Here is a 24,808-nt window from a genome sequence, read left to right as displayed (position 1 = left end):
GGAGAGAGAGAGAGAGAGAGAGAGAGAGAGCGCACTAGGGAGGGAGAGAGAAAGGCGCGAGGGGTGGGAGGGGATGATGGGACACGCTGGATGAGACACGCGCGCTCCCTCGCTGCCGAGATAAGCTTTGAGTTTACCGAGCAGGCAGTCACAGTTTTCTTCTGCTCAGTCACACACACACACACACAGAAAAAATAAAAAACAAAAAAACAAATCCAGTTTATTATGAGAGGAAATTAAATACCTACAATAGTACAATAGTAGGGGAGACTGGGGTCAAATGTAACAATCTTCCTCCACATACAATTATGTTTGAAAGGTGCAGTGTGCAGAATGTAGGGGATACACTGGCAGAAATGGAATATAAGCATGCTTTTTTAGTGTATAATCACCTGAAAGCAAGAATCAGTTTGGTTTTCTTAGAATTAGCCATCTAGATCTACATTTTTTTTTTTTTTTTTTTAAAGATTATGTTTTTGAGGCTTTTGCTTTTAATGGACAGGACACTGTGAGACATGCGAGAGAGAGAGAGAGAGAGAGAGAGAGAGAGAGAGAGAGAGAGTCGGACGACATGCAGCAAAGGGTTGCAAGCCAGAGTCGTACTCGCAACTGCTGCAGCAGGGTATCACCTCTATACATGGGGCGCTGGCACTATCCACTACTCTACCAACGCCCCTAGATCTACATTTTAAGGGTGGGGGGAAAAAACCAATGCAGTATCGTATAGTATTGTATAGTATGGTATTGTATTGTATAGTAGCTATAGTATAGTATCGTATAACAGTATTGCATGGTATCGTATGGTATTGTATCATAGCGTATAGTATCATATAGTATATTATCGTATAGTATAGTATCATATAGTATACTATATGATACAATACGGTACGATTGTATTGTATCATATAGTAAAGTATCATATAGTATCGTATCATATAATATAGTATAGTATCGTATAGTATCATATAGTAAAGTATAGTATAGTATAGTATCATATAGTATCGTATCGTATCGTATAGTATAGTATCATATAGTGTACTATATGATACAATACGGTACGATTGTATTGTATCATATAGTATCGTATAATATAGTATAGTATCGTATAGTATCATATAGTAAAGTATAGTATAGTATCATATCGTATAGTATAGTATCGTATAGTATTGTATAGTATCGTATCGTATTGTATAGTATCATATAGTATAGTATCATATAGTAAAGTATCGGATAATATAGTATAGTATAACATAGTATTGTATAGTACTACCATATAGTATCGTATAGTATAGTATATTTTCTTGTATTGATACATGGCATGTATTGATGGTTTTATTATGTATGCAAATGTGCAGTGGTTAGCATTGTCACTTCACAGCAAGAGGGTTCCGGGTTTGAACCCAGGGTGGGGGAGGTCTTCTGTGCGGAGTTTACGTGTTCTCCCCATGTCAGCCTGGATTTTCTCCGAGTACTCCAGCTTCCTCCCACAATCCATAGACATGCAGATTAATTGGTGACTCTAAATTGCCTGTAGGTGTGAATGTGAGTGTGAATGGTTGTCTGTCTCTATGTGTCAGCCCTGTGATAGTCTGCCAACCTGTCCAGGGTGCACCCTGCCTCTCGCCCATTGTCAGCTGGGATAGGCTCCAGCAGCTTATCCAATAAACTTTAACATACCAGTGTTTTTTGTTTTTTGTTTTTTGTTTTTTTTAAAAAAAAACAAAACAAAACATTAACTTGTAGAAAGTCAGAGGGAGCTCCTTTCTACTAATACTCATTTAGGCATTGCACAACAAACCTTTGTCACAGCAACCTTTTGCGTCATCATTGAAAGGTGTAGTGTGACAGGTCTCTAATTTTCACATCTATGAAATGCAGTGATTAATATTATTAGATATACGTGTGTTATACTTGCCACATGGGGCTAAACTCCTGCACTGAGAAAAGTCTATCGGGAAAGTATATCATTTTTTATTTAATAATCAAGTGTACCTTAATGTCTAAATGATCTAGGACAGTTGAAATAGTTTTGAGCAATTGCAATAGTTTTACATGCATCCACTGCTTATCTGTGCAGTAGGTTGCAGTGGGCCTCTTCTGGGGGACCCCAAGGTATTCCGCTGCAAGGATTAATATGTAGTCCCTTCGTTAAGCTCACAAAAAATGTATCACATAGCATATCCTGCACTTCAAGATGGCTTGTATAACCATAGGAGCTGTGCACGTCCCTGTATTTGTATAGAGAGGCTGTGAGTTTACACTTACCTTATTTCTCGCCATTCTTTAACATGAAACATCTTAAAATTACTCATGCACATTATTTCCCAAACTGATTTGTTGACTTGTGACAATAAATACTGAGTGTAGTTATCGTATTTATCTGTTGAATATGACTATTTACAGTGTTAAGTGTTGATTATTCAGGGCCACCATGTCATGCATGCCACAATCTGACGTACAATCCAGTAGACCTGCCATGTTTTGATATAATTGGTATGCTTTTTATTGCATTGTTATTGACAGAGTGGTAAGCTCTGTGGTAAGCCTATAAAATACTGAGTTTATAGTTGAAGTTGCACAGATAATTGTGAAGTGACAAAATGAGACATCTCTGCCATAATCTGGTTTCTGTTGCCATCTAGTGGTCAATACATGTCATGACACCAAAATGTATCTGCTCTTAGAAACTGTAGCTGGGGCGGAGAGAAACTAAATGTTTGTGAATTTATTTTCGAGCCAAAGTTGTAATTATTTATAGTTTATTCGCCGTTTAACTCTAATATTATTCATAATGCTCTTCCGGTCCGGCAGACTTTGTGTTCCGACTACTGTGAACGGAAGCGGAACCATTGCCGCGGCGTCAGGATCTGAACGGAGCCTCTTCAGTGTCGCACGCTGTCAAAACGCTTAGCAGCAGCAGTGAAGAGGAGAATATTTTTGCTGAAAACTTTGAATATCTGCATTTAAGAGAGGAACAGTCAGGTAATTTGTTTACAGTCTTCGTAAACGGAGGATAGTCGCTGTGTTTTGCTGTCGTGGTGCACTGAGCAGGTATTAGGAGGGGATAAAGTCCATGCTGGCTCAGCTCATTCAGTGGATACACACTTTAACTAACTGCTAATGCTGAGGAGACACAGTTGATGCTTCTTAACTTATTGAGTGTTGTTTAGACGTTTAAGGATTTTTAATTAGGGTAAAGCCACCACTTACTGAGCTGACTGGTCTTTTTATTTGCTTAATATTTACGAGCATGTAAATGACTTACACATTATTCCTAAATGTAGTTAAATATCACAGTCAGCTATGTGATAGATGTGAAGATGCTTTTAAAACAAATTTGATGTATTTGTTCATGATTATTTTCCTGTGCTTTGTGTGCAGTGATGGAAGAAGTACTCAAATCTTTTATTGAAGTAAAAGTAGCAATACTACAGTGTTAAAATACTGTGTTAAAGTAGAAATCCTGCATTCAAAATATTATTTAAATGAAAGCACAAAAGCGTTAGCATCGAAATGTACTTGAAGCACCAAATGCAAAAGTAGGCTACTCATTATGTAGAATGGCCCATTTCAGAATAATGCATGTTATATAATTGGACTACAATAATTGATGGTTTTATGTGTAAATCACTGTATTGTTGCTGTAAGTAGTAAAGGTGATGCTAATTTTAATTACTTTACATAATGCTGGGAAGTTTAGTCTGTAATAATATATCAAAATGTATTAGTTGATTCTATTTTGTGTTGGTAATCTGAATCTGCAAAGTACAAAAAGCTTTAAAATAAATGTAGTGGGGTTAAAAGTACAATATTTGCCTCTGAAATGTAGAGAAATAGAGGTATAAAGTAGCATAAAATGAAAATACCCAAGTAAAGCACCCCAAAATGGTGCTTAAGTGCAGTACTTTAGTGAATTTACTTTGTTACATTCCACAGTTTTTGTGTTAATCCTACTCATAAATTAATAATAGAGCACTTTTCATAGTACTCAAAGACATGTTACATTAGTTAGTTTTGATGTGTGCTTTGAACTAGGAGAGATCGATGCAGTCTTGAATGTGTTCGGGGAGAGAGTTACAAAGGGAGAGGACAGCTATGGAGAAAGCTCAGAGTCAGGAGGTTGGCAGTATTGCAGTGGAGCATTAAACCTGTTTCTGTCTGATTCATCAGATCCAGCTTGTGTCCCTGTTTGACTGACATTATCCCTGGTATGGATGGCATGGTGATGGAGGACGATGACGACTGCCCAGAGCTGGTGCCCATCGTCACCCCGCCTGGTCCTCTTACAGAGCAGATACCTGTCACCATCATCACAGGCTACCTCGGTGAGAGACTGTCTGCATTACTCAAAGCTTTAATGAGCTTATAAAGCAGATTATAGTCTCAGACATTTGTCAGTCCATACTCATCACAACCAAAAGCTGCTCTGGTGCTGGACCAGGGTATTGTTCACCTAGTAATCAGTTTGGGTCATATTTCCTCATAATTTCTCTGTATTGGTTTCTTTATAGGTGCTGGAAAGACAACACTCCTGAACTACATCTTAACAGAACAACACAACAAACGGATTGCTGTCATACTCAATGAATTTGGAGAAGGTAAACTAATAATAACCTTCAGAGAGAAATCACTATGAGTAGTAGTTTTAACTGTTTTTGCACCAAACAGAGTTGTTCTAAACTGTGCGTATCACAAACCTGATGCCAGTCTTATGATTATGTGTTGTTCCCTCAATTATCCAGAAGAGGGCAGCAGAGCAAAAACTTTACCCAGAACTGAAAGAGGCTCATGAATGTGTTTTTTAATGTGTATTCTTAGAGTTAGAGAAACTCTGTTACAGCAACAAGTGCCATATTTGCATTGATTCGAATGAATGAATATTTTTTTTATTTCAGTTACATACATGTTGAGAAACAAAGATTATTGCACACAAATTTTCAGTCAGGAACCGAAAAAGGAATAGGCTGAAGCTCCAGGCTTATTTTTGCCATTCTACATCAACCAAAGGATAACCCAGAATATTAACAATTCCAGAGGAAGTAAATAAATAAATTAATAATGAAATACATTTTACTCTAAATTGTAATCCTCATTTCTTTTACATTTTAATCATTTTACATTATAATCCATAATCATTTTACATTTTAAGGCCTTTTTAAAAGTCAAGAAAGAGCAAAACAGTTTCAGCTCAGCACTGAGTCCATTCAATAGTTTCACTTCCGAAACTGAGACACATCTGTATCGCACATTGGTTCTCACTTTACATGTTTAATAAATAAACAGCTCTCTTAAATTACCGTAAAACTTGGTGTATAAGTTGAACTTTTTTTCCCTTTTTTTCATCGAAAAAGTTGGGTGCGGGTTATAGACCGGTGCGACCTATAGACCAAGGTAAATGCTGACATAGATAATTTGACCCACACAAAAGAAGTTTAATGTTAATTTAAACTCATTTTTATGGCTCAGATGTTGTTATACCGTATTTTTATTTCCTGAAGGGGTTATTTGGAAAATTGCAATCTGAAAAGTAACCAAAGCTGCTTAAGAGGTTATTGTGTTTTGAATGTGTTTCAAATTAAAAATAAAGGGAAGCAGTGTAGGAATAACTTGTATAACGTTTTTATTAACAGATAGTAATATAAAACCTTGTTTTCCCTGTTTGAGACCTTAAAAAACAGACTGTGACTTATATGCCAGTGCGACTTACATTTCGAGTTTTATGGTATAATTTCCTTCCTTTAATTTAAAAAAAAAAATTGAACACAGACAGGAAGGCTTATGTTCTCAACACAAAAAAATATTTCCATGTTTTAAAAACACAATGTCTAGAAATTTTAAGGTATAGGATGCTATCAAGAGTTGATCAGTAGATTCACATTAGTGATACATCGTGATCCTTTCCACAGTACTTATTACTTTGGATTTATGTTGAATTTAGCTGGTTTGGCCATATTTTTTGTTTGTTTGTTTTGTTTTTTAACTTGTTTAAGTGGTCCTTTCAGAATATAGATATACAGCATCTCTGGTTGAGTGTTTAGTCTTTATCGGCTGATCTTATCCTGATTTCTCTTCCATCCTCATCCTCCGCCTGCAGGCAGCGCCCTTGAGAAGTCCCTTGCGGTGAGCCAGGCAGGAGAGCTCTATGAAGAGTGGCTGGAGCTGAGAAATGGCTGCCTCTGCTGCTCCGTCAAGTATGTAGAGTACCTGTACTCCATTAGGTGTCGGAATGTTAATTAAAACAAAATTTAAAGGTCAAACTTGTTGCTTTGCCTTTCTTTCAAATACGTCCCCTCAGTTTAAATTGTTGTGCCAATGCCTCACCTTTTTACATACGTGTAAACTGCTGTGCTAATGAGGGTATAAGCACACAGTAAAACTGTTTTATGGTCATTCTCTCTGAGATATAATGTATGTCAATACATTCATACTTCATAACTGCCATTTTAACTCAATCGTCGGCTGTAATTTTTCAGGGACAACGGTCTTAAAGCCATCGAGAACCTGATGGAGAAGAAAGGAAAGTTTGACTACATCCTGTTAGAAACCACAGGACTCGCTGATCCAGGTATATCACACATTTGCAAAGTTGTCATATAAATCTGTATTTGATTGTTAAGTAGACTGTTGTTTTTTCAAGTTCTGGCCCAGGGAGCATGTAGACAGTGATATGTATCCTGTTGAAACCTCATGGAGTCACCAGCTGTTACACTAGGAGGGGTGTTGTGTGTGGGCTGGAGACAGAGAGAGGACCTGGTTCTTCGAGCCCACACACATACACACACACACACACACACAGCACAGACATTTGAGAGTCAGCTGGCAAACAACAACATCTATTTTATGCAAGAAATGTGATGATTGTGTAACTTCTATAAGATACCAGCACCACTGCAGAGTAATAAAACAGGGCAGACCAGATTGAACATGTGATAAAGAGAGCTAAACTTCTCATGGCAGGCTGGATTCCACATAATAGGCTGCAATGTAACCCCTCAGGGCAAATGCACCCTCCTATGTCCATTAAATGTGTGTTTTTGCCACTGACAGGCTCAAATTGTTATCAGAAATTTCTGACAACATTATGGACAGAATCCCTACAGACTTCTTTGTTTAAGAGTAAAACCCTTGTTTTGCTAAACCAGAATCAGACCTGGAATCACCAGCACAAAACCCACCAGACTCCTTTTAAATAAACAGTCATTTTAGCATGTGTAAAGCCAGCATATTTCCACACCTAACTGGGTTGATTGAAGGGCTTATTGAAACCAATCCAGAACTGGTGATTGTTTGAACAGTGGGAAGCAAACCAAGATGATTTTTTTGAGTTTTGTCTTGTTTCTGTTGACCTTAAATTAAGTGTGTTTTAAAGGCCAGGTGTGAAGGATTTAGGGGGATATGTTGACCAAAATGGAATATAATACATTGATTCATTCATTCATTCATCATCCGTAACGGCTTATCCTGTTAGGGGCCGTGGGGGGGCTGGAGCCTACCCCAGCTGTCATTGGACGAGAGGCGGGGTACACTCTAGACAGGTCGCTAGATTATCACAGGGCTGACACATAGAAACAGACAAGTGTTCAATTCCTGCTCACATTAACACCTACAGGCAATTTAGAGTCACCTAAGTATATTTTCTTAGTGTAAAATTATCTTAAAATAAGACTTATTGTGTATTTGTTACCTTAAAGTAAGCCGTTTATGTCTGAATAGGTAGCAGTTCCTCATGTATGGAGATCACCACATTCACCTCCATGTTTCTACAGTAGCCTAGAACTCTGTGGTTTATTCAGCTCCCGGTAAAAACCTCTTGAACAAAGAACACTGAAAGACCTCTAACCAGGAGAAGTGTCAGCTGGTTGCAATCTGCATTCCCCACCACGTGACGCCACTAAATCACCCTAAATCTTACAAAAATTAACCTTTACTGATAAAATCGCTGTTCATTTAAATGGAGTCTGGTGGGTTTTTGCAGTAGAAATCTTGGGGCTGTTTGTGGTTCAACAAAAATGCTCTTACTCTTTATCAAAAAAGTCTATCTCTGTAGGGATCATTTTCATAATGATGACAGACACATTTGATCTGGGCCTCTCAGCGGCAAAAAACAAGCTCTTTTATTGGATGGGAAATGATAGTGCTTAAATGTCCATAGGGATCACATGGCAGCTTGTTTTGCTGCCACTGGCTGCAGAGATCTTGCTTAATAGTGGGCCAGCTACAAAAATTGTTGTTCCTATTAGTCACTTAGAGACAAAAGCCTGGGAAAATAGGTTCCAGGTTGCAAAATACGTAGGTTATCTTTTAATAAATGTTCCCAGGACTCACTAGATAGTAGTGTTGATACTAAACGATGATAAATCAGACTGAATTGAATTAGTCGGCACAATATGGACATATTATCTATGAGCAACCAGCAGCTATAAGCCATGTTTGAGTTAACTTGTTGAATGTCCACTATGATATTACCATTTTGCACTTTATTGTATATACGTACATTCATTTTGACTTAAGACTGCCTCTGCCTATAGTTTGTTGTGTCTTTTTTATGTTGCTCAGAACAAAACAGCTTCCTGGCACAATATTTAGGGATGACTTATGAATCAAGCAATGCCTCATCCTCTGTCTGAGTCTAAATATAGTCCGCCAGCGAATTTCCTTCTAAAACTCACATCAGAGGGGAAACATTTTGTAACTCTGAGGACCAGACTTGTGTTGCTGTGACAGAAGCATCCAACAAGCCTATTTCCATCAGGGCAGCAAAAAAAAAAAAAAAAAAAAACACAACCTAGCTGTCCGTTCAGCTCTCAGCTTTGAATCAGGAAATCAATATTAGGCCATTACAGGGCAAGCGCTGTGACAATTGGGGTGTGTCGCTAAGTGACAGGTGTCAGGAGGTAGCGGCGTGTGCAGACACACACCACTTGGCCTCACAGACAGAACCAACAGAGCACGCTCAGACCGGGGCTGTCCTCACTCCTCTGCCATGTCATTGGTTGAGACAGGCTCGTTATCGACTCGGACAGGTCTGTCATTGGCCCCGGCACTGCTGTCAATCATAAAGGCTCCCGGGGGGATTCTCCTCTTCCATTCAGGAAGAGGTTGGATGAGTTATGTGAAACATGCCACTCAAAAACAGTGTTTTCATTACGCAGCCATCAAATATTTACAATGCTTTCTTATTCTCGCTTGGCAGTTTGACAAAAGTGCATTATGTGAACAAGCTGTGGCTGGCATGGTAACATAGGGTCTTGTAATAACCGCGTCCGAAGGAAAATAGAAACAAACCAAATGTACCAGCAGGAGATAAACAATTGAAAGCTTCTGATATTGGTTTTATCTGCTCCACAGAGCTCGGACAGGAAAGACTGCACACAGGGTTTCTGAAAATATAACAATAATGACTTTAACCACAAAAAACTTAAGATGTGGCTGTCGTTGAATTAAGTCAGTTCATTTCATATTGAAATGATTGAATTATGGACATTAATCCTGTGTCACATATCAAGTGAAAATGCAGAAAATATGCTGATGCTCAAATGTGATTATATGCTGCTTTTCTCTGCTTAATATTATTCTACAATGAATATTCATACGTTTTAAGTGATTTGAAGATGTTACCTTGCACTTGGAAAATTGTGATAGGCAAGTTTCTGTATTTTCTGAAACTAAACACATCTCTGCAAATTAATAAATAGTGATAATAATAATTGCTTGCATCCTTAAGTGAATTTAAATGCTGTTTTAAACATATTAGCAGTATGACATGGTTAGGTACTGCACTTGAAACGCAAAAAAACAATGGGTAAGTTGGCTCTTTAAGCAGATCATCATCAGTCTTGTGAATTAAATCAATTGTCTCTGATGTCTGACAGTGTAGTTTCTATGTAACATGCCAGGGGACTGCATTTTTATGCTTGGCTTTCTTTATATTTTTGAAGGCAGTATGGAAAATATAGTTAAATGAGTGAATTACTGGGGGAAATGAAGAAAATGGCCTCTATTTACGTGTGAAGAACATTTCCTGCCTGACATTTTGAAACTTTGGATTTGTATTTATGTATGTAAAATCTAACATACTAGTTCATATCCTCTGGCAGGAGCGGTGGCGTCCATGTTCTGGGTCGATGCAGAGCTCGGCAGTGACATCTATTTGGATGGTAAGATATTCGTAATGACACAGTGTGTCTTTGTCTATTATGAAATGACACTGGTGGTGGTAATACTCTTAGTTAGTGCAGTTGTGTTAGATATAACTCCTCAGACATCGCTGCTCTCACTGGTTTAACTTCATTTTGGTGCTGCCATTTGAAAACACTAAACTGATAAATGGAAGTATTATATTTTTAAATTTTGAAAGACTTGTAATGCTTTATTTTAACACTCGGTCTAATAAATGTTATTAGTCAGACACAATTGGCCCAAATAGTTTTTACTAAGCCAGCAGGGATGGTGCTTTTTATTTGTGCTATAATTAAAGAGTCATAATTTTGAAGCTGTGACAGCTCCGACTATTGTCCAATTTTAGAGAGACATTTTCTCTGCTTTGTTTACAGGCTAAGATATATTTTCTTGTTTGTTTATCTGTTTTACTGGTTTGTGTGTGTGTGTGTGTGTGTGTGTGTGTGTGTGTGTGTGTGTTTGCATGAATGGTGTCTCGCTCCTCACACTAAATACTCAGCTGTCCACTCTGTTGTGACAGGCTAGCAGACCAAAAGTGTACTTCAAGTAATTTGGAGAAAGTGGTTCAGACAAATGGACATAATCCAAAAGGCAGCTTAGGAAAACATGCCCACAGGTTGTGGAACTACATTTGAGTCACTGAACACTTCATTTTTTAAATTAATTTTATACTTTGTTCATTGTAGGCATCGTCACAGTCATCGACGCCAAGTATGGACTGCAGGTATGTGCTAAGAAGATACTGTTTTGTTTTTTTTAGAAAATGTTATGTTAAATGCTGAGATGAATAAAAATTTGAGTCTGTCAGTGGCAAAAATAAACATTTTAGGTGGGCGTAAATTGAAAGCGTGAACATGTCTCTAGTAGTTATATTGCAGTGTGTTTCGCAGCTGCTGGCTGCAGCCCTCTCACTCAATACTAGACTGATTTCAGAAACGGTTGTTTCCCATTTAGACACAAAAACATGCAAAAATGTGGTCCAGATTGAAAAAAATACCCAAACTACTCTTTGAATCCAGAATAAGCTGCTAAACTTGTGAACTGTTCGTAAACTCCCAGCGCAGAGCAGCACACACACATCCTGCCCTCCCTGTGGTATATAAAAGGAACAGGACAAGTGACACCTAGATAATGGCCTCTAATTTGAAGGTGTCATACTCAGTGAGGTGACACATTTCATGGCCTATAGGTGCTGCTCTGTCTTCTCACTGAAGAGAGGCAAGATGAAGGGAATAATGACAGAAGGAAGGAGAGGATAACTGATAGTGACGGAGTAATTGATATCAGAGATGTGACCATTGTAATAGGACTGTCACATCCACTCACCTGCCTCTCTCTTCATCTGTCCCATAAAATATCCATCTGTCTGAGGTATTGCAAGTTAACTCGGGCCCTCGGACTCACACCCTCTGAAGGGCCTTTGTCTCCTGGTGCAGAGGTCGTTGAATGAAAAGAAGCAGTTGGCTCTTCTCTTGGGTTTTTTAATCACATTTTTTATCATTCATTCCCTCAGAAATGAAGCTGTAGTGGTGATGCACACAGTGACAGATCAGTTTGACACTCAGGGGTCATGATCCAGATTAACACCTCCTGCTCTGTCTGTTGTTACATATTAAACTGTTTTGGAAAAAGCTGCCTGCATCCCCAGTGTAAGCACAAGATGCACGCAGAAAATGAAAAGCGATCTCCTGTGGATTCACGTGTTGAGAAAGTCACTTAGTTCCCAAAGATGAAAGACAGGCCTTTCTTTTACCAATTTATCTGTCACATGTTGTTGTGGCTGTCGCAAACATGCACTCATACTTTTGGTTTTTCAAGAATGTGCTTAAAGTTGGAAATCTATGGTAGTCAGACTGAGCAGTTTTATCTATTTTAAAGGTCCAGTGTGTAGGAATTAGGGGGGTATATTGGCAGAAATGGAATCTAATATAAAAAGTATATTTTTTCTTTCATTTATAATCACCTAAAAAATAAGAACCGTCATGTTTTCGTTACCTTAGAATGAGGTATATCTACATACACGGAGTGGGTCCTCGTCCATGGATGCAGTGTTTCTAAAGTAGCCCAGAACGGACAAAACAAACACTGACTCTAGACAGGGGGCTACCTGTCTGTTAGCACCAGCCCACGGCGTAATTAACTGTGGTTCCCTGACTCTGGATCTAGATTCAACCTGGAGGGTACGGCGATCTGCCTGATCTCCAGACCCTGCGTTTGGGGGACATACAACGGACCTGATGTCTTAGTTAAGTGGGAGCCAAGGGCACTGGCATGCATTAGGGTGTGTCAAGCATGTGATAATGGTCTTGACGGTCCTTGGGTCTAGAAGGGAAACATACTGAGTAGGGTACTCATACCCATTACTCTGTTCTTCCCAATAAAGGTTGGTTAGGCAAGACCTGCAACCTGTGACAGGGTGGTAACCCCTCAGTGCCAAGGGTATTCACCTGAGAGGCGGGCCGCATGTGAGAAACTCCAGAGATGGAGTAAAGGGCACTAACGGAGTCATGTGTGAAGCCGCCTCATAGTGTGTGTGGGTAAGCATGAGATGGGAAGCCATGAGTAACTATGACTCTCTTAAAGTAGCCCAGAACAGACAAACCAAACGCTGGCTCTAGACAGGGCCTTTTTGCAGTGGCTAACACAGTTAGCAGCCCCTCTGTGACGAGTTCAGTGGCCTCATTAAAACACTGATTTGTAGCGTGAAATTGCTTTATTCAGTGTTTTTACTGGTTTGAATCACCGGGTCCATTTGTTTTGGAGAGCAAGAGACCTCTGTGGATAATTCAGCTCCTGGTCAAAACCTCCGGAACAATAAACTCTGAAGGAATCCAAACCAGGAGTTCCCGCTTTGTACATGGGAGAAGCTTCAGCTGGTTGCAATCTGCAATCCTTGCTGCTAGATGGCACTAAATCCTACACACTGCTCCTTTAAGCACTTGATTTTCTTTCATTTTCTGGTTGCATGTGTAACTTATGTCCACCATTTCTGCTTTCTGTAGCAACTAACAGAGGAAAAAGCAGAGGGACTCGTCAATGAAGCAGCCAGGTATGTTTGCAGATTTTTTCTTTTTCTTTTCTTATTTTTTGATAAATAGTTTGACAGTTTGGGAAATACACCTATTTCCTTTCTTACAGAGCGAAACCACACTGCTATTATTATGGATTACACAAACATGATATGACATGTTAAGTTATGATGTAAAGAGAAACATCTTCAAGAAACCCAAGCAAGTCCAGTTGCCTAAGATATAGCACTTAAGATTACCATGAAGCGGATGACTTAGAATCTCGAACATGATATGACATGCTTCCAAAATGGTAGTAGGTTTGTTTTGGACAGAGCCAGGTTAGCGGTTTCCCCCTTTTTACGGTTTTTATGCTAAGCTAAGGTAACCAGCTGGTGGTGGTACCTTTATATGTAGTGTACAGAGATTTCATTTTATTTAACCTGTATTAAGCAAGCATAGATTCCATTAAGATAACAAATCTCAGTTTCAAGGGAGTCCTGGCCAAGATAGGCAGCAGCACAAGATGAGGTGGTGTTTCATTGGCAAGAGAGCAAAAATTTACTATTCCTTTAAGACTGAACCAACTGCTCACCACATAAAGGCTCATAACATGCCGTTGAGCGCACTCTTGCCACCCGCCTGTCTGTCTCCCCGGGCGTCTCTCTGTTTGTCTCTTCCAGCAGCTGTGTGGTGTTGTTGTTGAACAAATACACTGATGAAGAAAGACCAGTTGCATGACCCTTTGCATTCTTGGGCTTTGTTTGTGTTTTCACCTCTAAACTAAACAGTGTTCAGCTCCCATTTGAGTTTGGCATGCACTGCCCGCTGCCACCCACGAAAACTCGTACATTTCAAACTTAACTCGTACACTCGTAAATTTGTGGGATTTCTGTCTCTGTTATTTATTTTGTGCAAACTGTGTCACTTGCCGTATGAACACATTGTATTTTATGTCTTTTCAGGCAGATTGCCCTCGCTGACCTGACTATAATCAACAAAACGGACCTGGTGAATGAGGAGGAGCTCGCTCAGACTCGAGATGCTGTCAGGTCAGCTTCATATACTTTTACCTGTTCTGCTTTTTTATCTATGTTATCTTATTTTTGAGCTCCTTATGTAACTTTGGGACAACAGTACATTTTGCTTCCCTTGTTAGGGCAGAAAGACCAAAGTTGTAGGGGGATAGCTTAGAAGGAACAAGGTCTAATTTGTCCATTATCTAAGTATTAACTTTTTTCCCCTGTCACTTCAGGTCCATAAATGGGCTTGTCAAGATTCTGGAATGTCAGAGGTCAAGGTGAGTTCTTCAGAATAAAAAATGAACTTTTTCCAGCCTTACACTGGCTTCCTGGCTTTGTTTAGTGTAACAGATGAACTCCACGTGCTGCTCCTGACCTGCTCAGATCTTTATATCAAAGATGGAGCAGTCCAGGCGTGACATTGCTCAGGAGAAACCCCCAACACACACACGTATACCTACACAAACTGCTGCACCCTGAATAAACACCAAACCTTCAATGGTGTCCAGTTACCCACAAGTCTTTGCTCTCTGACCCCAGGTCTTCAGGCCGACATGGTCACATATGTGTAAATGTGCGAGCGTGCAAAAATGTGTGTATATGTGCCCTCTGTCTTAGCATGTTGGGTGTTATTGGACCCAGGTAGCATCTGGCTAAAGCAAGCAGTGTGTATCAAAGGTTTGGGTGTGTTTCAGACCGGCTTGCCCCCCCCGCAGAGTTCAGAGCGAGGTGAACAGATGAAAGACAGCGTGCAGTGAGGGGTTAATCGGAAAAACATTCCCACAACTTTTTAGCTTGAGCTAGTTCACTCAGTTGCCCCTAATGTTAGTTTTAGCCAACTAATAATCAGTGACCTTCTTCCACAGGGTGGATCTCTCTGAAGTGCTGGATCTGCATTCCTTTGATATCAAGGATGGAGCAAAGTGAGTTGGTTTTGTCCCTTTCATGTACACAAAATATGTTTATTAAAAAAAAATGTATGTGACAGACAAGAAACTTACTTTTAAGAAAACAAAAATACTGACAACAAAAAATACGGTATTTTTAAACATATAAATTTTTTGAGGATCCCTGAAATTTGGTTGTGACAAAGATAAGTACTGAGTGCGACATTTTGAAGACAGATGATGAAATGGTGACACTGTTTGTTAATGAAATATTACAAATTACAACATTTACAACTGTAAAGTCCACCCTCCTCTCTGGAAAGAGGAAGGAAATGGTCAAAAAAGAACAACTCAAGTAGTTGTCACCTCAGATGTTTGCAACTAGAGCCACCACAATTAGTCCCTATAATGGATTAGTCGATCGACAGAAAATTAATTGGCAACTATTTTGATTATTGAATGAGTGTTTTAGTAATTTGTTAGGAACTAAAGTCAAATATTTGCTGTTTTCATGTTTCTTAAATGTAAGAATTTGATACTTTTCTTTGTCATACATGAAAAGAAACTGAAACGCTTTGGATTTTTGGACTATCGGTCTGATGTTGGATAAAGCATAAAGAACAGTCTGAGAAAAAAAAAAAAAGACCCTGTGTCCAAGGGAGTGGGTGCTTAATCAAAGAAGTATCTGGTCACGTAGAAACAAATAGATTCACACACCAAGGATTTGAATATGTATGTTTGGAGTTGCTGGCTTCTTCTAACGGGAGCTATTACATAGTTACATACGGTATGTTTCACTATTTTCTGAAAGCTACAAAAGGATTCATCCAGAAAACAATTGGCAGATTAATCAATATTGAAATTAATTGTTAGATGCAGCCCTATTTATCATGATATGTTTGAGGCGGAGACCAGTATCAATATTCTAGAGTTTCAAACGCTCTACACGTGTGTAGCACCTGGTATTCTTTTTTTAATGTATTTTTTTTAAATATACAGTGATAAACAATATTTCCTGATATATATGACATAAATGTTTGACAAGAAGAAATGTGAGAACAAATTAACTAAGCAAGACATTTCACAGCTGAAAAATGAACTTGTCAGTGATCTCTAGTGGGCAAAATATTAAATGGAAACACTTCTTAAATTCCCTTGAACTTTCAGTATTGTTGGCATTTTATCACTACAGTGTCTTGTTACTTCTAGGCTAATATTCTGTGTATGCTGATACCAATTAGGGCTGCAACTAATGATTATTTTCATGGTTAATTAATCTTCTGGATCTTCTTAATTTTCTGGATTTATGAGTGGTTGTTTGGTCTGTAAAATGTCAGAAAATGACTAAAATGTTGCCCGAAACCCAAAATGACATCTTCAAATGTCTTGTTTTGTCCACAACCCAAAGAATACTCAGTTTACTGTCACAGCGGAGTAAAGAAACAAAAACTATTCACATTGAAGAAGCTGGAATCAGAGAATTTTCAGCTCTAATACCAGTGTGTACTCTGATAACGTGTAGTACCCGTCATGTTTTATTTCAGAACTTGCAGTGAAAGATCAAGAACTTATTTTGACTGCGTCAGTGGCCTTTGTTATCAGTCTGAACTGCGTACCCAACAGTCTTTGATAGTATTGCTCATCATGTTCCTCTCTAATTAACACACTCTTTTTTTGAGGGTGCCCCTGTTACACCACAGGGTGGTCATCATATTGTATCCCCTGCAGAATGTCATTCTCATGAATAGAGTCAGTGTTCATCCTTTCATGTGAATGAACCGGGCCGCGGTGTTAAAGCTCTCTTACATGCCCTCGGTCAGTGTCTCTGAGACCAGCTGCAGAGGATTAGAGCTGTGTGTGTCCACCGGCTCCCGAGGAGTCCCCCTTGTCCCAACAGATAGCTCCTTTCCCCCTGCCTTTGAGAGTCCAGGCCCCTCCTCCCCTCCATCCCACGCTGGCTGTTTGAAGCGGCCCCCCGCCGCTCCGCCTGTGTGGTACTAACAGCACGCAGAGCTCAAGCTGCTGGACACAACATTTAGCCTCCTTGTGAGGTCAGGGGAGGAGGGGGGAGGATGAGGAGGTCTGATGGGGAGAACAAGGGCTGTAGTTTGTTTGGGGGTGGTGGTCGGTGTTTTGTAGGGTTTAATTGCCATTTCTAAAGTTTTCACAAGTCCATTCAGAGTTGTGTCATTAAGCACTGATACAGCATGAAGGGTATTAGAAGACCACAAAGACAAAAACTGTGTAGACCAGCAGAACAGAGAAAGAACGTGGAGAAGAAGTAAAGACACAGTACATGTGTTGCTTCAGATTGTTATTTTATATAATCTGTATTTAACAAGGACATGACATTAAATTAAATTACATTAAAAGTCAGTTTTTCACAATAGACAGCAATAAAAAATTAGTTTCAGGCAAAATAAAATCCCAATATGTCACAAAATCAGAATTAAACAGAAATACAGTCATGAAATCATGATTAAGACTTAATTCAGTACAGTTTTGTAAAATACTTTATCCTAGAAACAACTTTAACAGCAGCTTAAAACAGTAATTCCCTACTTTTTTGGCTTGTTTGCCCTAAAAATAAAACAATATCTACCTATGAATTCTCATCACTGGTTGCATACATCCTGCCTGTTCTGTGTTTTTGAACAATATAAAATATACAACATGACAAAGACAACAAATACTATACAATGCAGAAAGAAGCAAAAATCCCAGTGGGCTTATTTGAAGCCTCCACCTAAAAAATGTCACGATTGTAACAAACAGAAAATAACAAGGCAACATAAAAGTGATGGCAAGCTAATAACATATTTCTTTTTTTTTTCTATTTTTTAATTTCTATGTATTTATTTATTTATGTCCTCACATTGTGTCATGACTTAAGAGTCCTTAGTTATGGAGTAGAAATGGTCAACCATGACATAATGTGCAAAGGTAGCCATGCCTCTGTCATCCTAAAACAGCTTTGTTCCACATTTTTATTTTATTTTTTCATTTCTATTCTATATTAATGTTCTCGACAGTTGCAGTACTTTGCCTTTATTTTATTTCCTCTTAATTGCATATCGTACGCACCAAACACAAGGCAAATTCCATGCTTGGTGATAAATCTTACTCTGATTCTAGTGCAGCTGACAAATACGTCTGTGGAATCATTTTAAATATATGACATGACTGACTTTAGTCAAGGTAGTAAACGCAGCAAAGTTATCTTTTGAGTCTTTTAAAGTGGAAATTAGTGACTTAATGTTGGATGAAACTGGGAAAAAAATATTATGGTATTAAATCATTTCTCTCCTCTGACAGGTTGGCAGAGAAGCTCCAACTCGTGAAAGATACAAGACCTCATCTTGACAAGGTATTGTTCATATGCTCTGAACTCTGCCTGATTCATTCTTTTATCCATTAACTGCTGATACTCGCCTGTCTTTGCATCTCTGATAGTTTTCCTTGTTTTGTTTGCTAATTTATTTCAACACATCATTTCCTCGGGGATAAAGGGGATGCATTCTCCTGAGGCTAACGTTGTGCCTTGCATTGCCCCAGGCTGTGACACTGTAGTGAAAACTCCCTCCCTGCCTCAGTTTTTGTGTTGAGATCAACTTGAGGCTTTTGATGTTTTCTTGTCGCGCTGCAAATAGACCCACTCTCGGTCATACACAGCAGCACAGACATTCAGTAGACTGTTGGCCAGACTGGAGGCTTCATGTTACGGCTTAACAGTTGTTAGAACATAATCCAGATGTCATAAAATGTAGTATACAGACTGAGTTTCAAGGTTTAATTAGCAGTTATGTGTCATATGTCAGGGGGACTTTGTTTGTAAGAGAAGACATAGTGTATTCTCAATATCAAAACGTCAGTTAAGTTCTTGTTAATGAAGATGTAATCATGAAAATATTTATTCCAGGTTTAGTTCTGTACCATTTGACCACATGACTCCTCACAGCAATTAGGCCTCATCTTGTGCTTTATACCCATGACCTTTTATCACAGGATGAGCAGAGATGAGGGTTGTTTGTGTGGGTAAATAACGGCATTGTTGTCTGTTTTCTCCAAGTTCCCTTTCCCGCATGAAGCTCAACCGTCCCCTCAGACCCTCCTCCTCTCTCCCCCTCCCCTCCTCTCCTCTTCCCCGTGTTGCTCTTTTCATGTAAATGAGTGCTGTTTTTCTGTTGTTATACCAAATGACAAGGAAGTGTGTAACCTTAACACTCCAACACAAAACCCCCAAATATCTACAAAGTGCCTCTTTTAATGCTGTAAGGAAGTATGGAGAGGAGGGAGTGTGTGAGTGGGAGAGAAGAGGAGTGAGAACAGGGGGGGACGCAGGCAGATAAAGAGGGGGTTTCAGGTGCCAAGTGGAGTTGTGGTTTTTGGCACGGTCATTGACAAAGCCATCAGCCGGGGCGTAAAAACACTTCTTTTGTTTAACGTTCATAATGACTTCGCTGGTTTCAGTGAACTGAGAAGATGTGTTCAAATGTATTTTAAATAAATGAACTGTAAGGCTTCAAAACAGCCTGAAAATGTAAGTCTCAACATATAAAAGCTTTACTAATCTAAGTGCTGTGTTTAAGTACAATTTGAGATACTTGTAGCTTACTTAAGGGTTTTACATTTTATGCTACCATACACTTCAACGCTGTTACATTACAGAGGGAAATATTGAACTACATAAAACATCTGATTAGTTTGTTAAATAGGCATTGCGTTAAACTACCCAATATAAAGTGACTCTCTTTTGACAACATTAAAATGCTGCTTACACATAAATTGATCTGGAATTAATTTATTTTAGTTTATTTGTAAAGGGACCATGTACAATATTAAACATAAATGTTGCCATTTAATGTATTACACCAGATTTAGCTTAAGGCTAATTCACATCTGCAGTCCCTTGGCAGGTTAAATGACATAATAAAGTAATGATACACTTTGTTGATAATGCATATGTGCTTTTATTTGTGCTATTTTCACTTAAAAGGACAGTTCACCCCAAAATCAAAAATACATATTTTTTCTCTCACCTGTTTTAGGTGGTGTAGCTCTGGTCTGATCTACCGCTAGCTCACCTAGCACCCCTGAGCTAGCTTACATTACAGCTAGTCTCTATATACAGACTCTACATTCAGTGAATGTAGAGTCTGTAGGCAAACCCCGGAGATCTTGCCTCCGGAAGAAGAGCCCTGGTTTCTGGTTGTAGCCTGTTTGTAGTCCGCGTGATATTGACCAATCACGTTTGAGCTGGCTGCAGTTGTTGCCAGGTTAAACGGTCCGTGCGGTGAACTAACAAGGCGGAACATAAGTGGCGTCACTGCAAACTCTGAATCCATCGCGATGGTTCAGCATATTTACTTATATATAAACAGAAGTCGGAAACGGAAATTCGCCTCCTCCGCCCAAATCAAACTGGAATGCCATAAAATCGGGGGTCTGCCTCCAGAGGCTGTATCGCCATCTGCCGGAAGTCAGACGCCAAATACAACCAATGGGTTCCAAGAATGCATTACAGCTAAGCCGAGGAGGACGCTATTAATGTTTACATCTTGTGCTGTTAGGGGGAGCACGAGTCTCTAGTCCATGGGTAGATGTACGCATCCTTCTGCGCCTTGATACAGTCAGTGGTTATAGTGCGGTAGAAAGAAAATCGTCATCTATCAATCATCTAGTTCCATTAAACTGTAGAGAAGGCAGACATCTTTACAGCCGATATCTCCAACACTCGGCAACTCACACCAAAACAATCTAGAGACTGATAAATAGCACTATAGGTGACTTTTAGGGTGAAATGTCGCTTTATGTAAATGATCAGGGTCTCATTTATAAACATTGCGTACGCACAAAACGAGGCCTGAAAGAGGAGTACGCCACTTCCCATGCAAACATTTTGATCTGTAAAAACAGACTTGATGGGAAAAACTTTGTCCCATGCTTACGAACATTTTCGAGACAGGAAATTGGTGACGCAGATGTTGAGGTTGAAGCCTAATTGTTGAAATTGTTGAATATTTTTTGGCACAGGCCATTGTTGGCTTTTGTCCATACGTACATTTTTAGTGTGGATCCTATGCATTGTTTTTTAAATGAGACCCCAGATCACGTCTTTTACTGCTGCATAAAATCACTTCTTATTTATACATCCTCAGTTTAGCCAGGTAAAAGTCCCATTGATTAAAATCTCTTTTCCAAAAGTGAGCGGGTCAAGAGGGCAACACACACAAAGTTTAATATATCTATCTATCTATTTTAGTGAGTGAAAAATGTTGGATCTTACTGAAATTCTGAACCACAATTTCAAGATTTTATTTTTTATTTATTTCAAAACCACAAAATGTCTAATTTTTGGTGTATATTGATCACACTTACATATTGTATTTAATGTCATCCTCAGAGTATTTTAACTGTGACGTTTGAAGTGGCTGGAGATCTCTCTGAGGATGCCCTGAATATCTTCATCCAGGTACTCTACAGTCCGTGTGCCATTACTAATTAGCTCTAACACAATACACTCCTTTGTAAAGTAAACACCATTTTCCACTGTTTCAGGATCTCCTTTGGGAAAAGATGTTCAAAAACAAAGAAGGGCAACCCATGACTGTCATTCGGTTGAAGGTACAGTGAGACACAATAGTCACCCCGGTGGCGTCGGTGATCAATAACTGCCACTTTTTATCTGTATTAATCATTTCCAAACACTTCATTCAGCGTCAGTTAATGTGTCACTCGTGACTTGTGACTTGTGCTTTTGCAGGGCATAGTTTCATTTGCAGGTAAAAATCACCAAGTGATGCTGCAGGGGGTCCACGAGCTGTATGACCTGAATGAGACGCCACAGCTCTGGGAGGAGAACCCGCGGATCAACCGACTGGTCTTTATAGGTGAAGACACACACACACTTCTTCGCACAACTCTTACACACCACTGGGAAGGAAGCAGATCCATTGAACTGCATTAAATGGATCAAAATGGCCTGAAAATCTTAGTTTTTAAGTTTATGTGCTAATTTTCCTGTAATGGAGGAAGTACAAAAACATTTTATGAGAATTTTCACAGTTTAGTAGTTTCATCCATGACAAGTACCAAATTAAGTTATTTTTTCCAGGGAATTTCCTTGGAATTGTTTAGGAAAATGTTATTAAATTATAGACCTGTAAAATACAGCCTTACCCATTTTTCCCTTTTACATCGGACTGCCTTGGGATTTCTGCATAACCTTGAGAATAACTGTATACATAACACCTAACATACCTACATCTGTGTGTTTATCCATGCTCCATCAGTCCTCACGTTTGTCTCTACTCTGACCTGCAGGTAGAAACCTGGACAAGAGCATCCTGCAGGAACAGTTCATCTCTAGAGTGTTGGAAGGAGCCGAGAAAAAATAGCTACAAGTATCTCTCTCTTCTTTGCATTGAAAACTGATGATTCTGGAGCAAAGGTCGTGGCTTTGGCCATCCACAGATCTGGGACTGTGTTTCAGATGTTCACTACTGTCCTATAGGAAAGACAGGGTAAGTCAGAGGATGGTTTACGGTAGGGATCGATAGGCTGAAACTGTGATAATTCACCATTACCTGCTTTAAAAGCTACAGTATATCTACGAGTGTTTATGTTGCTGCAGTGCCGGATCTACAAGCTGTGAAACGTAGACTGAAAACGACCTCTTAAATGTGTGCACATAAGATGCAACAAAGCTCCAGAAATTTAATCAATACATTTGTTTTTTGGTTGCTTTCATGATTATGGCTTTGTAAAAATCTGCCGTTTTTAAAAGTCGGGAGCCCCAAAGTGTTGGAAGTTGCAAATTGTCGCACAGACCACATCAAGTGTGGTACAAGACTGTATTTCATAAACAAGTAGACTTGCTCATGTTCCTGGCTTTCAACATACTGTATTTTTAACTTATTCAAAATAAAAAAAAAACATCTGAACATCTTCTAAACTGCTCTCATATGTCTAAACACAATCAATGTTTTTAAAAGAATTTAAAAATGGCTAGTTGAAGGTGACAACAGCCGACTATTAACATGACAACAGACACAAAGTGGCTTTGTGTTAAAGCGCTAAGTTCACCATGATACTCAACAAAGTGTGAAAAGCTCCTGTAAGAGCATTAACATCTTCACTTTTATTGTTATGAAACTCATACAAGAGTTTTAACTGATGCATCCAGTCAGCAGGATATATTAAAAGATGGTGTTTGTTTCAGAGGTGAGATGACTCAAATATTGCAGGTAAAGTCATGTTTAATGACCAAAATTTCTTAAAAATGCCCCAAATTTATAAATGGCTATAATGATTGTTTATGAACATTTTGTTGTAATATTGTGATTTACACATAAACTAGGTGATTCCTAAAATGTATTCAACTTTCCACCACAGTTAAACTTTTTTACTGGTTATATTTAATCCTAAATTGAAAACTAGTTTTACTGGTTCCCAGTGAAGATGTAATGTTTTCTTTCAAGAGATTTTTTTTATTAATCTACTTGTTTGTCATGCATTTTGCCATGTTTAAAAAACCCTGAGAGTTTCGGATAGGACAAAATTGAAGTGAAACTGTTAAATCGCAGCTTCAGTTGAGTTGGTGCTTGTAATACTTGACTGATTACAGTCACTCTATTTTCTGGTATTTGTGACTTTAGGCTTCATGTGTGAGAACCATCTCTCTCTCACACAGTAGGTCCAGTAAGGTGAGGAAATAGGTGGAGTTTTCCCAACTTGGTCATTTGCAATGGAGATGGTTTAGCAGTACGGCTTTAGCACATATCCGCTGTTGGGCTGGTTTGCTTTGAGGATGACTCCGCTTATTCATCCCGGGTCATAAAGCCGAGCTGAGCCCTGTAGCCCAGAGCGCACCGTTCAGCTGAGCCGTTTCCTACTCGATTCTGATGCTGATGGCCTCGTTAAGGCGACTATTGGCTCTTTTCTGTGCGGGCTGCGGGAAGCCCCACCACGGCCATTTTCATGGTCACACCTCCTGCGGGCATCCAGAGGTGGCAAACTAAACGAACCCGCGGGGGATCCGAGGGGGAAACACTTGGTTTCTTAACACTGGCTAGGCGTGGTGTTAAAGTTCTCAAGAACATCCACCTCCGACTGAGCTGCTGCGATTTGTAATAGCAGATGATTAAAATACCAAGATTAAACTTTAACGTCTTATCAATGTATTTTGGAAGCATGGTGCACAGAACATTGCCTATATCAGGTTCACATATGGGTGTATACTGTGGATGTGTGGACCATTTGTCCTGCAGGAGTGCAAAAAGTGATGAGACTGAAATGAAACAGTCGTTATTTTGGTGACGCGTAAAACCCACACATAAAGGATTGCCATTTTTCTTTAGTATTTGGGAGATTTTGTTACATTTGATGTAATTCTGGTTTGACACTAACTCTAGTTTCTTGGCAATTGAAATTAAATGCATAGATACTTTGCCGTCTATAAACTGTCTTTGCATGAATATGCCGTGCGCACTTCAGGACTCCCCAAGCCCCCCCCCCCACCTGTGTGCTTGCCTCCCCTGGTTCCCCGCGGTGAGGGGCTACTCTGATAGGTCCAGAGGGTTAATGGGACTGGCCTGCAGGGCAGCAGTCTCCCAACATAAAAAGCCTCATCCCTCCTTTCCAGAACTAACAGCCGATAAGCAAGATTTGAGTCGGACTGGACAGTAGATGCGCTTTTACGCACGAACAGGGT

General features: G+C 39.3%; 1 protein-coding gene across 1 annotated transcript; it reads left to right on the top strand.

Annotated features, from left to right (window-relative positions):
- Positions 1–2,869: 2,869 nt before the first annotated feature.
- Positions 2,870–23,161, top strand: cbwd (COBW domain containing). The gene is made up of 16 exons (XM_049578253.1): positions 2,870–2,982; positions 4,171–4,325; positions 4,512–4,598; positions 6,095–6,191; positions 6,474–6,565; positions 10,098–10,157; positions 10,866–10,903; positions 13,182–13,228; positions 14,153–14,239; positions 14,443–14,487; positions 15,076–15,132; positions 18,412–18,463; positions 21,500–21,568; positions 21,655–21,720; positions 21,860–21,986; positions 22,420–23,161. Exons 2-16 carry the CDS (start codon positions 4,211–4,213, stop codon positions 22,491–22,493), a joined length of 1,113 nt encoding a protein of 370 aa, XP_049434210.1. The 5' UTR covers positions 2,870–2,982; positions 4,171–4,210; the 3' UTR covers positions 22,494–23,161.
- The last annotated feature ends 1,647 nt before the right edge of the window (positions 23,162–24,808 follow it).

This window comes from Epinephelus fuscoguttatus, linkage group LG6 (genome assembly GCF_011397635.1).
Source record: "Epinephelus fuscoguttatus linkage group LG6, E.fuscoguttatus.final_Chr_v1".
NCBI lineage: Eukaryota > Metazoa > Chordata > Actinopteri > Perciformes > Serranidae > Epinephelus > Epinephelus fuscoguttatus.
This window is presented reverse-complemented; position numbering and strand designations above follow the sequence as displayed.

Excerpts from the sequence above, each read along its gene's own strand:
- cbwd (XM_049578253.1), top strand. The coding sequence starts at position 4,211 with ATGGATGGCATGGTGATGGAGGACGATGACGACTGCCCAGAGCTGGTG. Across the intron at positions 4,326-4,511 it reads CATCATCACAGGCTACCTCG|GTGCTGGAAAGACAACACTC; the intron begins GTGAGAGACTGT and ends GTTTCTTTATAG. Across the intron at positions 14,240-14,442 it reads CAGACTCGAGATGCTGTCAG|GTCCATAAATGGGCTTGTCA; the intron begins GTCAGCTTCATA and ends CTGTCACTTCAG.